The sequence below is a fragment of the Podarcis raffonei genome, chromosome 8 (assembly GCF_027172205.1).
Source record: "Podarcis raffonei isolate rPodRaf1 chromosome 8, rPodRaf1.pri, whole genome shotgun sequence".
Lineage (NCBI taxonomy): Eukaryota > Metazoa > Chordata > Lepidosauria > Squamata > Lacertidae > Podarcis > Podarcis raffonei.
Genome location: NC_070609.1, coordinates 60,191,012 through 60,203,403, shown reverse-complemented (window position 1 = coordinate 60,203,403; position 12,392 = coordinate 60,191,012). Strand labels below are relative to the sequence as shown.

The 12,392-nt window shown below is 45.1% G+C and overlaps 1 protein-coding gene and 1 long non-coding RNA gene across 2 annotated transcripts in view; one reads left to right on the top strand and one right to left on the bottom strand.

The window, feature by feature from the left end:
• The window catches only part of LOC128419510 (protein C19orf12 homolog), a 231,930-nt gene extending 226,351 nt beyond the window's left edge, over nucleotides 1-5,579 (top strand). The window contains exons 2-4 of the mRNA XM_053400277.1: nucleotides 1,672-1,748; nucleotides 3,716-3,884; nucleotides 5,176-5,579. Of these exons, the coding sequence (XP_053256252.1) occupies nucleotides 3,725-3,884; nucleotides 5,176-5,441 (426 nt within the window). The 5' untranslated portion in view covers nucleotides 1,672-1,748; nucleotides 3,716-3,724 and the 3' untranslated portion in view covers nucleotides 5,442-5,579. The remainder of the gene's footprint in view (nucleotides 1-1,671; nucleotides 1,749-3,715; nucleotides 3,885-5,175) is intronic.
• Nucleotides 1,595-3,722, bottom strand: LOC128419511 (uncharacterized). Its single transcript, XR_008331863.1, has 2 exons — nucleotides 3,604-3,722; nucleotides 1,595-3,351 (listed from the first exon to the last, which is right to left on the bottom strand). It is a non-coding gene; the product is annotated as an uncharacterized LOC128419511 (long non-coding RNA).
• Nucleotides 5,580-12,392: the final 6,813 nt, after the last annotated feature.

Here is a 12,392-nt window from a genome sequence, read left to right as displayed (position 1 = left end):
AGACCAAGGTTCAAATCACTCAGCCATGAAGTTCACTGGGTGACCCTGGGCCAGTCACTGCCATTCTTCACCTAATCTTACCTCACGGGGCAGGGGGGCAGGTTGTGTGGATTAAATGGAGAGGGGGAGCACTCTGAGCTCCTTGGTGAGACCTTTTTGTAGGTCCAAGGAAGACACCTTGCATCAACTCCAAAGCTTCGTCCGTGATGGAGCTGATGGCACAGCATTTCTGAGCACATCTGCCCAGGTCTCAGTTACGCATGTCAGGTTGTCCCTCTCATTGACAATCAAATCATGAGGGCATTAGCTGGAACACGTGCAGAGGACGGCAATCAAGATGCTCAAGGGTCTGGCAACCAAGCCTTATGAGGAATGGTTGAGAGAGTTGGGGATGTTTAGCATGGATTTAGAGGAGACCGATAGGAGATGTGATAGCCATCTTCAAATATCTAAAGGACTGTCACATGGAAGATGGAGTGAGCTTGTTTTCTCTTGCTCGGGAGGCTAGGACCCAAACCAATGGATTCAAATGACAAGAAAAGAGATTCCCATGAAATGTTAGGAATAACTTTCTAACAGTAAGAGTTGTTTGACAGTAGGACGGACTACCTAGGACATTGGTAGACTCTCCTTCACTGGCGCTTGGATGGTCCTCTGTCAGGAATGCTTTAGCTGTGATTTCTGCTTTGCAGGGAGTTGGACTAGATGATGATCGAGGCCCCTTCCAACTTTCTAATTTTATGATAGATGCTTTATTCTGGACAGACAAGGGATTTGCTTGGTCAACATTCGCAGATTCTGATATATGGTGGGCAAACAGAGGAAGCAAGTGCTTTGATGTAACTAGCTCTCCTCCTCCCCAATGGATATTCACCCACCTCCATACCTCCCACTCCCTGCCATTACTTGCATGGAAGGTCCTTTCCCCTCCTTCATCCCTGGTCCAGACACCTACTTCTCTTAATCCTTGTCTACTCACAGGGTTAGCAGGGAGGAAATGCAGATGCAACCATCCCAGCTAGAAACCACCCCACAACCTTGCTCCATCTTCTAAGTGGCATCCCTTTAGATATTTGAAGATGCAATCTTATCACCTCTCAGCCTCCTCCTCTCCACACTAAGCATACCCAACTCAACAGTTCCTCATAAGGCTTGGCTTCCAGGCCCTTTATCATCTTGCTCCACCTTCTCAGCACACATTCCACCTTGCCAATATCCTTCTTAACTTGTGGTGCCCAGAAGAGGACACAGGAGTCCAGGATTAGGAGGATAAGCAAAAGGTACCTTGGACCAGGTGGGTTTCAAGAAGAATTTGACAGCAAAGGTGGGGGGTGACTTAGGTATTCTGGGAGAGAATTCCAGGCATTATTTGAGAAGGGGAGAACCTTTGTACTCTAGGGTGTGGTGAAACTGAAGGAGCAAAGGTGACTCTTATGTGGATATTCAGGCTGAGAGATAACAGACTTGGCTACTGAGAGCCTTGAAGTTAAAACTGACAAGTTTGTGTGAGACACAGGAGCAGAGAGGGAGCCAATTGATTAAAGGAGGCGTGTCTGAGGCTTGATTGGATTAGCAATAAACTGTGAGCAGTGGGTTTTTGTTAAACTGAAAGTCAGGTTTTATTCAAAGTTGCTTACTTTCATTTATTAATTTGCCTGCTTCCTGAACCAGAAGAACTATCTCTTGAAGAGGTCCATTTTGCTGTCTTATTCTATCTGAAGAGGTTCCTCTAGGAGAGAAGCTGTTACGTGAGTGATATTGTAAAATCTCTTAAACTATTTTTAATTGAGTTTCCTTTATTAACATGTTTGTTCAGAAGTAAGGCCCACTGACATCAATGAGACTTACTCCCTTGTATGCATGCGCCGCTGCCCTAGTTTTCTGCCTGAATCCTTTACTGGGCATTCTGCTAAATGAAACATGGTAGGATTTGTTATTCATTGAGCTACGAAAAAGGAGAGGAGTAGGGTGTTTTTTAAAAAATTTAGTTGCAATGCAACATTTCACTTTTCAGATTATATTCCTTTTTCAAGTTTCTGTGGATGGCATTCAGTGCTAATTCTACTCAGAGCAGAGTCTTTGAAGTTAATATGCAGGATTAATTTATGCTCAGTAATTTCAGTGGGTCAACTCGAGAGTAGTACTAACACCGAATACCACCCATAGGGTTTGTATTACATCTTATTCTATTGCTAAATCATGAAGGTTGCAGTTCTGCTTGCACTTGGGTGTCAGCTGCAATGAACTAAAAAAAATATGTTTATTTTCTACCAGACCTTTGTTTTTAATTGTCTGTGGCCCCTTCAGTGGGTGGGATGCCTTGGTCTTGCCGTTTACATTTAAAAAAATATGAATGCATTTTTGCCTTTTGTTTTTACTGTTTTAATTTCATATTTGTTTTAATGTATGATTACAAGTGACTCTGAGTTATGTTTTGTAAAAAAACCCCTAATAATAGGTTCAAATAGTAACAACAAAAACAATAATAAATGAGGTTATTAAGAAATGTATTGTAAGATAACAAGAAATTAAATGGAACTATGTGGGTGCTAGAAGGCCTAAAATATGGGTCATAAAACAAGACCAAACTTCTTTGCAGCTGTGGAAGAAGATTGTGATTGTAGTCTTGTACAGTGGAACCTCGGTTTTCCAGCATCTCGGAAGCCAAACGTTTTGGTTTTTGAATGCCGAAAACCCAGAAGTAATTGCTTCCATTTTCGAATGCACCATAGAAGTTGAAAGGCTTCTGAGGCGCATTTCTCAATTTTCTCCATTGAAATTGCCAACCGCCCATTGTGCCCTGGTTGTCAAATGTTTCGTAAGTTGACCGGTCTTCAGGAACGGATTACGTTCGACAACCGAGGTTCCACTGTATCTCCTTGTATTCCAATAAAAACAGGGAGTAGATCCTTGGTCTCTGGCTTCATATGAGAAAAGTACAGCAAGTAAGACCCAAAAAGGTCTTAATGCCCAAAGCATTGCAGTTCAAAACCAACAGATGAATCATGAGGCTTGTCAAGCTTAAGATATTGTGGGAAGCTGGGAGGGGAAGCGACTCAGTGGTAGAACATTTGCCTTGCAAGGAGAAGGTCCCACATTCAATCTCCTGCATCTCCAGGTGTGGAAGAGAAAACTGTCAGAACCGTGGGAAGGAAAGCCAGCTGGCTTGGCCCCAACCGGAGAGTCTCCCTTCTCAGCCTTGCTGCTGAGAAATCCCACATATCTACAGCAAAGGGTGGAATGGAATTCCCAACAAAAGCTCCCTGCCTGGAATCCAGAAGAGCTACTGCCAATCAGTGTAGGCAACCCTGAGCTATATGGACCAGTGACCTGACTCAAAGTGGAAGGCAGCTGCCCAAGAAGAAGAAGAAGAAGAGTTTGGATTTGATATCCCGCCTTTCACTCCCTTTTTAAGGAGTCTCAAAGCGGCTAACATTCTCCTTTCCCTTCCTCCCCCACAACAAACACTCTGTGAGGTGAGTGGGGCTGAGAGACTTCACAGAAGTGTGACTGGCCCAAGGTCACCCAGCAGCTGCATGTGGAGGAGCGGAGACGCGAACCCGGTTCCCCAGATTACGAGACTACCGCTCTTAACCACTACACCACACTGGCACACTCTGTGTGTGTTTTCCGTCTGTATAATTTTAAAACAAGTTGTTGAATTGTGCATGCATGTGTTGTGACCACTGTACATTTTTTTAAAAAATCATTTAAGGTCTAAACAATGCCGATTCATGTGAATGATGTGATTCAACTTCTGTGCCGGTTATCTGAAGTGCGGGGAATGAAGGCGGCCATCAAACATTCGGGACGAGGAGCACTTATGGCAGGTTTGGGTGCCTTCACTGGAGGCTTGATGGCCGGAGCGGTTGGACTTGCAGTGGGTGAGAACATGCTCCTTTATCAAAGGGAAACCTCAGTGCAAAAAGATCTTGCCATTGAACTAAAACATTAGTGAATGAATACGGAAACACACGTTGGTGATGGGAAGGGAAAAGGCTGTGGCTCAGTGGAAGGAGCACCTGCCTGGAAAGCAGAAGGTCCCAGGTTCCACTGCCAGCACCTTCAGAGTAGGACTAGGAGAGACTTCTGCCTGAAACCCTAGAGATCCGCTGCGGGTGTCAGTCTAAGGCAGCTTCACTAAATCATGATCCCGGCTGGCTTACCTGCTGTGCCGCACAGAGCTAAAAGGACTCTGCAATCTGCTCCTTGGGAGACAGCACGTTTGTGGCAGACCACGGGTTGGAGTAGCACTATGTGCAAGTACAGCTAGAGTGGATTTTTTTGAGGTGGCAGAGGTGAACAAACACATTGAACTAATGCTAAATTGCAGTTTGGGATGGATGTGATCAGAACCAGAAATCCTCAATCCAGTGAGCTATTTCCCCTCTATCTTCCACCCTGTTCCATTTCCGCCTTACAGCTGTCAATGGTCAAAATGTCTATATCTCCCAAATGCCACCCCAGGTGTCTTCCAACTTTCCACTCTACTTACTCCTAACTTTCCTTACTCTGAGGGATTTCTCCTTTCCAAAAGCAGCACCCAAGAGCTGGTTCATTACTTAGGTCGTATCAAATGCTAATCCTACTCAGCATGACCATATTTGTAGTCAAAGGACATAGCTAATACATGTTCAGTAAATTCAGTGGGCCTACTGGCCGGGTTTTCAAGTTTATGAGCTCTAATCCAGGAGTAGGCAACCTAAGGCCTGTGGGCCAGATGTGGCCCAATTGCCTTCTCAATCCGGCCTGCAGAAAGTCCAGGAATCAGCGTGTTTTTATGTGAGTAGAATGCGTCCTTTTATTTAAAATGCATCTCTGGGTTATTTGTGGGGCCTGCCTGGTGTTTTTACACGAGTAGAATGTGTGCTTTTATTTAAAATGCATCTCTGGGTTATTTGTGGGGAATAGGAATTCGTTCATTCCCCCCCCCCCAAAAAAATATAGTTTGGCCCACCACATGGTCTGAGGGACGGTGGACCAGCCCACGGCTGAAAAAGGTTGCTGGCCCCTGCTCTAAACTATCCCCACAACAGAAGACAAGGGGTGTGTGGGTGCATGAGTGAGTGAATGAATGCAGCAGAAGGATTGAATCTGCAAAAAGGCTTTCTAGATAGCGGTGTAATGCTTTGAGAGCAGGGTGGCTTAAAACACCTCTCTGTGTTGCTTTTCTAGGTGGGGCACTTGGTGGCTTGATTGCAGCCTCAATGTCAAGTGGACAATTTAAGCCCGTCCCTCAGATTATTCTGGAACTGCCTCCAAGAGAGCAAAAACGGCTTTATGAAGATGTCCGGGCCATTGTTAGGAACATGGATTGGATGGATGTGGCACAGCTCACAGCACTGGTCATGGGAAGCTCATCTGTTCAAGAGAAATTGCTCATGGTGGTGACAAACTACATCACCAAGGAGCTTGGCGCTACAATCAAGTATGGAGAGTAAAAACCATAAGAGCAGCAGTCTGTGAAGAGCAACATAGAGAAGTCAATGCTGCCAGAAGATCCCGCCAACTATACTGTGGATGTTTGGTGCAAGTCCTAGGCTTTGCAGAGACGACACAATTAAAGGGCTACAATACCACTTTAAGAGTCATTAGTAACTATTTGTTAAGGATGCAGAGAGTTTTGCACAGCACCAGTACAAACCCATCACTAATGCACTACAGTGGTACCTCGGGTTACATACGCTTTAGGTTACAGACTCCGCTAACCCAGAAATAGTGCTTCAGGTTAAGAACTCTGCTTCAGGATGAGAACAGAAATCAAGCTCCGGTGGCGCGGCAGCAGCGGGAGGCCCCATTAGCTAAAGTGGTGCTTCAGGTTTAAGAACAGTTTCAGGTTAAGAACAGACCTCCGGAATGAATTAAGTACTTAACCCAAGGTACCACTGTATTTCTGTGGCAATGTTGGGTTACAGAACACACCTGCAAAAAACAAACCAACCCAGAACCCACCAGTCTGAAGATTCAGTTGCTAGTTTAATAGTAGCTGGCTTCTGTGCAATGGACACAGAAAAAGTTTCTTCCAGGCAGCAAATTGTCAGCCTTTGTATCCAATGTAGCGTCAAGTTAAAGTCACTAAGCAGGTGAGATGTCTTGCACCAGCAGAATGCTGCTGTGCAAGGGCATGCAAAAGCTGGTAACTTTTTGTGCAATAGATTACATAACCTGTTGAGTGGGATCCTTCTGTTTCCAACATTAAAATTCAGCTGCCCATTGGTGCAAGAACCCTTGAACTAGTGGTCAGAGAACACTGAATACAGTCTGTGGAGATTTTCACAAGCCAGTCTCTCTCATATGCTGTCTGCGAGAGCAGAACTCATTGATTTTATACAGGATGTTTTGTCTGACTCAAGGCCAGGGATGGGGAACATGTGGTCATCCAGATGTCAGTGGATGGGACAGCATCTTCCAATGCACCTGATGGCATCTTAGGCAGTGTATGGCAGGCCACATGGAGTTCTTTTCATAAGCGTTTGACCGCTGCTGCCTGACCCACAGTGTCTGTTGCCAGAGGCAGCTACCATACTCTTCCTAATGGTAGGGCCGGCACTACTGCAATTGAAAAAGCGATAGCCTGCACGTGTGGAAGAGCCGCTTCCGTTTATTCACAATGCAAATGTTTCATATCTATGTCTAGGAAATTGGTCAGTTGGCTGGCTGTACTCCATTCAGATACCGCTTATCAAAGCACTTTCCTGTTTGGGAATGGGAAATGTGTGCCATTTTAGGATTGAACATAAGAGTGCCCATGCAAGCTTGTATTAAATTGGGACTTCCTGGGTGTGTGTTACTGTTCGCACACACAGTTCTGCCAATTCCTGCACATGTTCAGTTTGTGCAAAATGAGCGCACACAAATCAACAAATTGGGAAGTGGGGACAAAGACAAAAGGGAGAACTCACTGGGATGGGTGGGAACAAGTCCATCTCCCTGCATTGCAGGAATATCAAGTAAAGCATCCATGGCAGATGACAATCCAATCTCTGCTTTAAAACCTACAATAAAGGAGAGTCCACCACCTTCTGAAGAGTCCATTCCACCATCAAACTGCTCTTACTGTCCAAAAGTTCTCCCCAATGTTAAGTCAGAATCTCCTTTCTTGTAACTTGAAGCCATTGCTTTGAGTCCTACCCTCCAGAGCTGGAGAAAACAAGCTTGTTCCATGTGACAGCCCTTCTGATATTTGAAAATGGCTACCATATCTCCTCTCGGCCTGCCCTACTCCAGGCTGAACATGCCCAAGTCCTTCAACTGTTCCTCATCAGGCTTGGTTTCCAGACACATTATCATCTTGGTCATCCTCCTCTGCACACGTTCCAGCTTGTCAATATCCTCCTTAAATTGTGGTGCCCAGAATAAGAGTTGTACTATTACTTCCCTTGATCTGGATGTTACACTTCTGTCGATGCAGCCTAGAATAGCAGCTGCTGCACCACAGTGTTTACTAAGCAGGATCTGGTCTGGTTGCAGATTGGATGGGGGACCACATGTTGAGATTCCTGCACTGCAGGAGGTTGGACCAGATGGCCCTGGGGGTCCCATCCAGCTCTACAATTCTAGGAGTCTGTGATTCCTGTTTAGCTTGTAGTTTACTAAGAGCCATGGAACTTTTTCACATGTATTAATGGCAAGTCAGGTGTCTCCCGTCTTATATTTTGATTGTGTACGCAACATACATTTTAAAAGCATATGGTTTTCCCCAAATAATTCTGGTAACTGTGGTTTAGCACTCATGAAGTTGCAGTTCCCAGCACCCTGAACAAACTGCAGTTTCCATGAAATCGTATGCTTGACATAAATACTGTATAAGCAACCTTGATGGGAGGGGTTATAATGTGTGACTAGGACCTGGGGACCAGGTCAGCCATGAAGCTCACTGGTTGACCTTGGACCAGTCACCGCCTCTTGGCTTAATCAACCTCACAGGGTTGTTGTGGGGATTAAATGAGAAGGGGAAGAACCATGCATGCCACTTTGAGCTCCTTGGAGGAAAAGGTGGGACAAAAAAGCAATAAAGGAGGAGAACAAGAAGAAGAACTTCAACTGCAAATGTGTGTGTGAAAATGTGGATTCCAAACAAGGCCCAGCTCAAATGAAGCATTCTGTGGTGTTTCGGCCTTGTAGTTGCATTGCTGTATAAGCTGCATTTTGCTTCTTACCCTTTCCCCATAATACCACCAGCAGTATTTGCTGGGATTTAAGGCTGTGTGTGTGTGTCTGTGTTGGGAGGCAGAGTGGAAGAGCAGCCACCTGCCACCCCAGCAGTCTGCCTTGAGGCTCTTAAGACGGTGCCTCTTATCAGCTGCATAATGTCAGTGCCAAGTGCCAAAAACACAGGTGTTGCCTTGGAAACCCAAGATACGCTGTGCCAGCAGTTCTAGCAAACAGCTGAAGAACTGTGCGTATGTCGCAGGCGGTGGAGAGGTGCACATTTCTACTGAGAAACCATCTGTTCCAGTGACAGTTATTAACCTGCTGGTGCTTTGAGTATGACGGAGTCAAGCCGAACTTTACCAGGCAGATGGATAGAGAGGCTGCTGCTGCTGCTTGCTTCTGTTCCAGCAGAAATCCCTTCTCTCTGCTCCTCTCACATTGCTCTCAGGCTTATCAAGCAGTGGGAAGGAAGCCTGTTGAAGGATGAATCATAGAATCGTACAGCTATTGGGCTACAAGAGACCCCTGACAGATGACCATCCAACCTTCGCTTAAAGACCTCCAATGATGGAGAATCCACCGACTTCCAAATGCTATTGGAAAGCTTGCAAGCAGGATGCAGATACTATGGCCATCATGTGTGTGTCTGCATGACTTGGTATTCTGAGGTAGAGTGCCTTTATCCATGGCAGTTCCATTCCTTAGGCTTACTGAAAGCTTTTGCCTTCATCAAGCTTCTGCTATCAGGAATGTAAGAATCCAAAAGGGTAGGGAGGAGAGAGGAAGTGGTCTTTGCTTTGGCAGCTTGAATCTATTTTGTCTTTAATTAGGAAGGAAGCTTTCATCTCTGCATTTCAAGAGATCATAAAAATCAATGTGTTTCTCCACATTTCCGAGCCAGAATACACACATTTCATCGCTTAATTGCCGTTAACTCTCTGCTAATACCCCCCATTAAGTGTGATTTATGAGAGCTGCATAAAAAAAACTCGGGGAAGATAAAATTTTAATTCATCCTAAACTTTGCAAGAGAGAACTGTGGGATTCCAAAGCCACTGGGAGGCTCAAAATAATTTTACCACAGCCAAGCTACAGAAAGCAGCTTTCTTTCACTTCACTGTGGTTGGAAGAAACAATGTGTTGCTCAAAGAGAGAGACAGAGAGATCATGGGCTGAGGAAGAAGCCGACAGTAAAACATAGCCCTTACTTCTGGTTTCCATTTGAAACTTGGGTGGCGATGAGAAGCAGCTTGTTCACACCTAACACAGGCACATGCCGTCTCTGCACAGGTACAAGAGCTTATGTGACATAGCCCGCATCCATACCATGCATTTAAAGCAGTAGTATGCTTTAAACAGCCATGCATTCCCCCCAAAGGATTCTGGTAAGTGTAGTTTGTTAAGCGTGCTGAAGGTTGTTAGGAGACTCGTGGAGGAGAGGACTATCAATGGCTACTAGCCACAATTGATATGCTCTGCCCCCACAGTCAGATGCAGCAATAGTTCCTGAATACCAGTTGCCATAAAACCCAGGAAAGTGATCATAAGCTTGAATCCTGCTTGCTGGTTTCCCACAGGCATCTGGCTGGTCCAAGTGAGAACATGATGCTGGACTAGATGAGCCATTGGCCTGATCCAGCATGTGCTTCTGATGTTCTTATAGACCTCATAGTTCTCTCTCTTCTCCATCTTCTTTTATCTAGGCTAAATCAAACCAGTCCTTTCAACCTCTTTTCCCACAGCTTGTTTTCCATACCTCTGGACATCCTTCTTGCCCTACCTGAACATGTTCCAGTTTATCTGTATCCTTCTTAAAAGAGCAGGACCTATAACTGGACATGATGCCGAAGATGAGGTTTGACCAGTGAAGAACAAAGCAGTACTATTACTTCCCACCACTTGGATGGAAACTGTGGTCCTATTCATGAAGCCTAACATTGCATTTATTCAAATTTTATGCAATGGCTACTATGTGCATGAGAGAATTATTATTATCATTATTATTTAGCCACCCTCCACCCTAAGGTTTTACTGCAATGACATAAATTACAGCATTAAAAACATTTTAAAACAAATGATGATCACAATAATAGGGCGAGTCCTAAAACTATAAATCTCAAATGCCAAAGGTCAGGGTAAAGACATAATGCCTTCAACATATGAAGAAACTTGTATAGTGAAGGTGCTCAAGACACTTGTGTATTGAGGGAATTTCACAGCTCAGGGAGCTACCACTCACACCCTTGAGCCTGGTGAGGGTGGAGAAACTACCAAGAAGGCCCCTGCTCTGATTGTAGCACCCAACAGAGCCTATAGCAAATTGTCTGCATATGTGAACTTATACATGGAAGAAATATCTGGGCACAGATGTTTAAGGAAGATCAAAAGCTCCCGACCACCATTTTTATTTTTAAATCCATTTTGCAGTAATCACAAACGTTGCCAAATTTGGAAAAGTGTGAAGTTCTGCAAAAAGTGCAAAATCTTGCAATACAATGGTTTTACAGTAACCACTTGTCAAAGCATCTAGTCTCCTGCTGCGGAGCTTTTGCTTCTGCTGCTCTTACAGCGGCTGTTTTTCTTCTGCAATGTCTTTCTGTTGACTTTGGAAGGCCGAAGCTTTGGGTTTCATCGCTCCGTAGGCAAGGGAGCCTCGTTTTCCTGTCATTTGTGGCTGGAGCGCCTCCAACACTGTCACTGGGAAGCATACAACAAAGGATAGTTCGGAAACTGCACTCAGCTCTTTCTCTCTCAAACAAAACTGTGCCTTGTTACTTTCCGAGCTTTGAAGAACAGTCATGCCTCACCACTTCAGAAGAAAATATCCCAGAGCTGACTCCAGTCTGGTTTTGATAACTAAATGCATTTCAAGGTTGAGTTTCCAGAGTCAAGAAGTTCTATGTTTATAACGTGGCCTTCCCCCCCTTTCATGTCTACCAGGGATGAAGAATCGGTGACTCTCAAGGCAGGGGCAAGCCATCCCATTTCACTGCCAGAGGTGAAACAGGAAAGTGCTGCCACCTTGCCAAGCCTCGCTTACCAGGATCACACAGCTTTCAGTGAGACCTCGTGAGATTGTGCAGAGCTCAGTGAGGTCTTGTGAAAGCTTCGCAATATCCCACTAGAGTTCTGCAAGATTGTGCGAGATCTTGATGGAGGCTGCCACTGCACAACCTTGGCAGCAGCAGCAGAAGTGGATGAGGTACCCTTTGGGGCATTGCCCATGGGATTCTGCTGCCCGAGGCGGGCTGCTTCACTCCCTTCTCATGTTTGGACTGGCCCTGCTGCCAGATGTTGGAGGACTCCTGGTCACACCAATCCCAGCCAGGAAAGCCAAGTGTCATGAATGATGGAAGTCCAACAGTATCTGCAAGGCCAGATTCTCTGTCCCCCCTGATGTTGCGTTGATATACAAAGCCCTGAACAACTTGTGTCCAGGATGCCATAAGGATCATCTGAGCCTCTATATCCCAGCTCACACATTTGGAGGAATCTTATTGGTTGTCCGGAGTGTTATAGAGGACCAACTGATCTAACCATTTAAGGTTGCAGCTCCCTAGGTGTCAAACACACTTTCAACAGAGATTAGGTCTACATTCACACCATTTAAAGAGCTGTAATGCCACTTTAAACAGCCATGGCTCCCCCCAAGGAATTATGGGAACTGTAGTGTTGTGATGGGTGTTGAGGGCCGCCATATTCCCTGAGAAGAGGGATTGACTATTAAACCACTCAAGGAATTGTAGCTCTGTTAGGGGCATAGCTGTCAACGTTTCCCCTTTTTTAAAGGGAAATTCCCTTATTCCGAATAGGATTCCTCACAAGAAAGGGGAAAAGTTGACAGCTAACAATTCTCAGCACCCTTAACAAACTACTTTCAATCAGCATTTAACAGGAAGCACTTAACCTTTTGACTTAACTGTTTGTTAAACCTCACCTTTGTATGTGGCATATACAAAGAAGTATTTTTAATGCTGCACCCCCCTACAAACCACACCATCTTTGTTTCATTCTTTTCTGTGGCTATTTTCCTGCGGCTTTGTTTGAACATGAGTGTGAGCAGGTGAGATGAGTAATAAGGAGATGTCTCTGCCAAGCCGCCCCTCCTGATCTTCATGCTGCAAAAGTCAACCACAATTTTTGTGTGGTGGGGCCCTTACAATAAAGCAGTAGTGTGCTGTGAAGGAAAGGTTATTGCAGAGCACCTAGCACCTAATATAGGCAGCCTCACGCGTTTT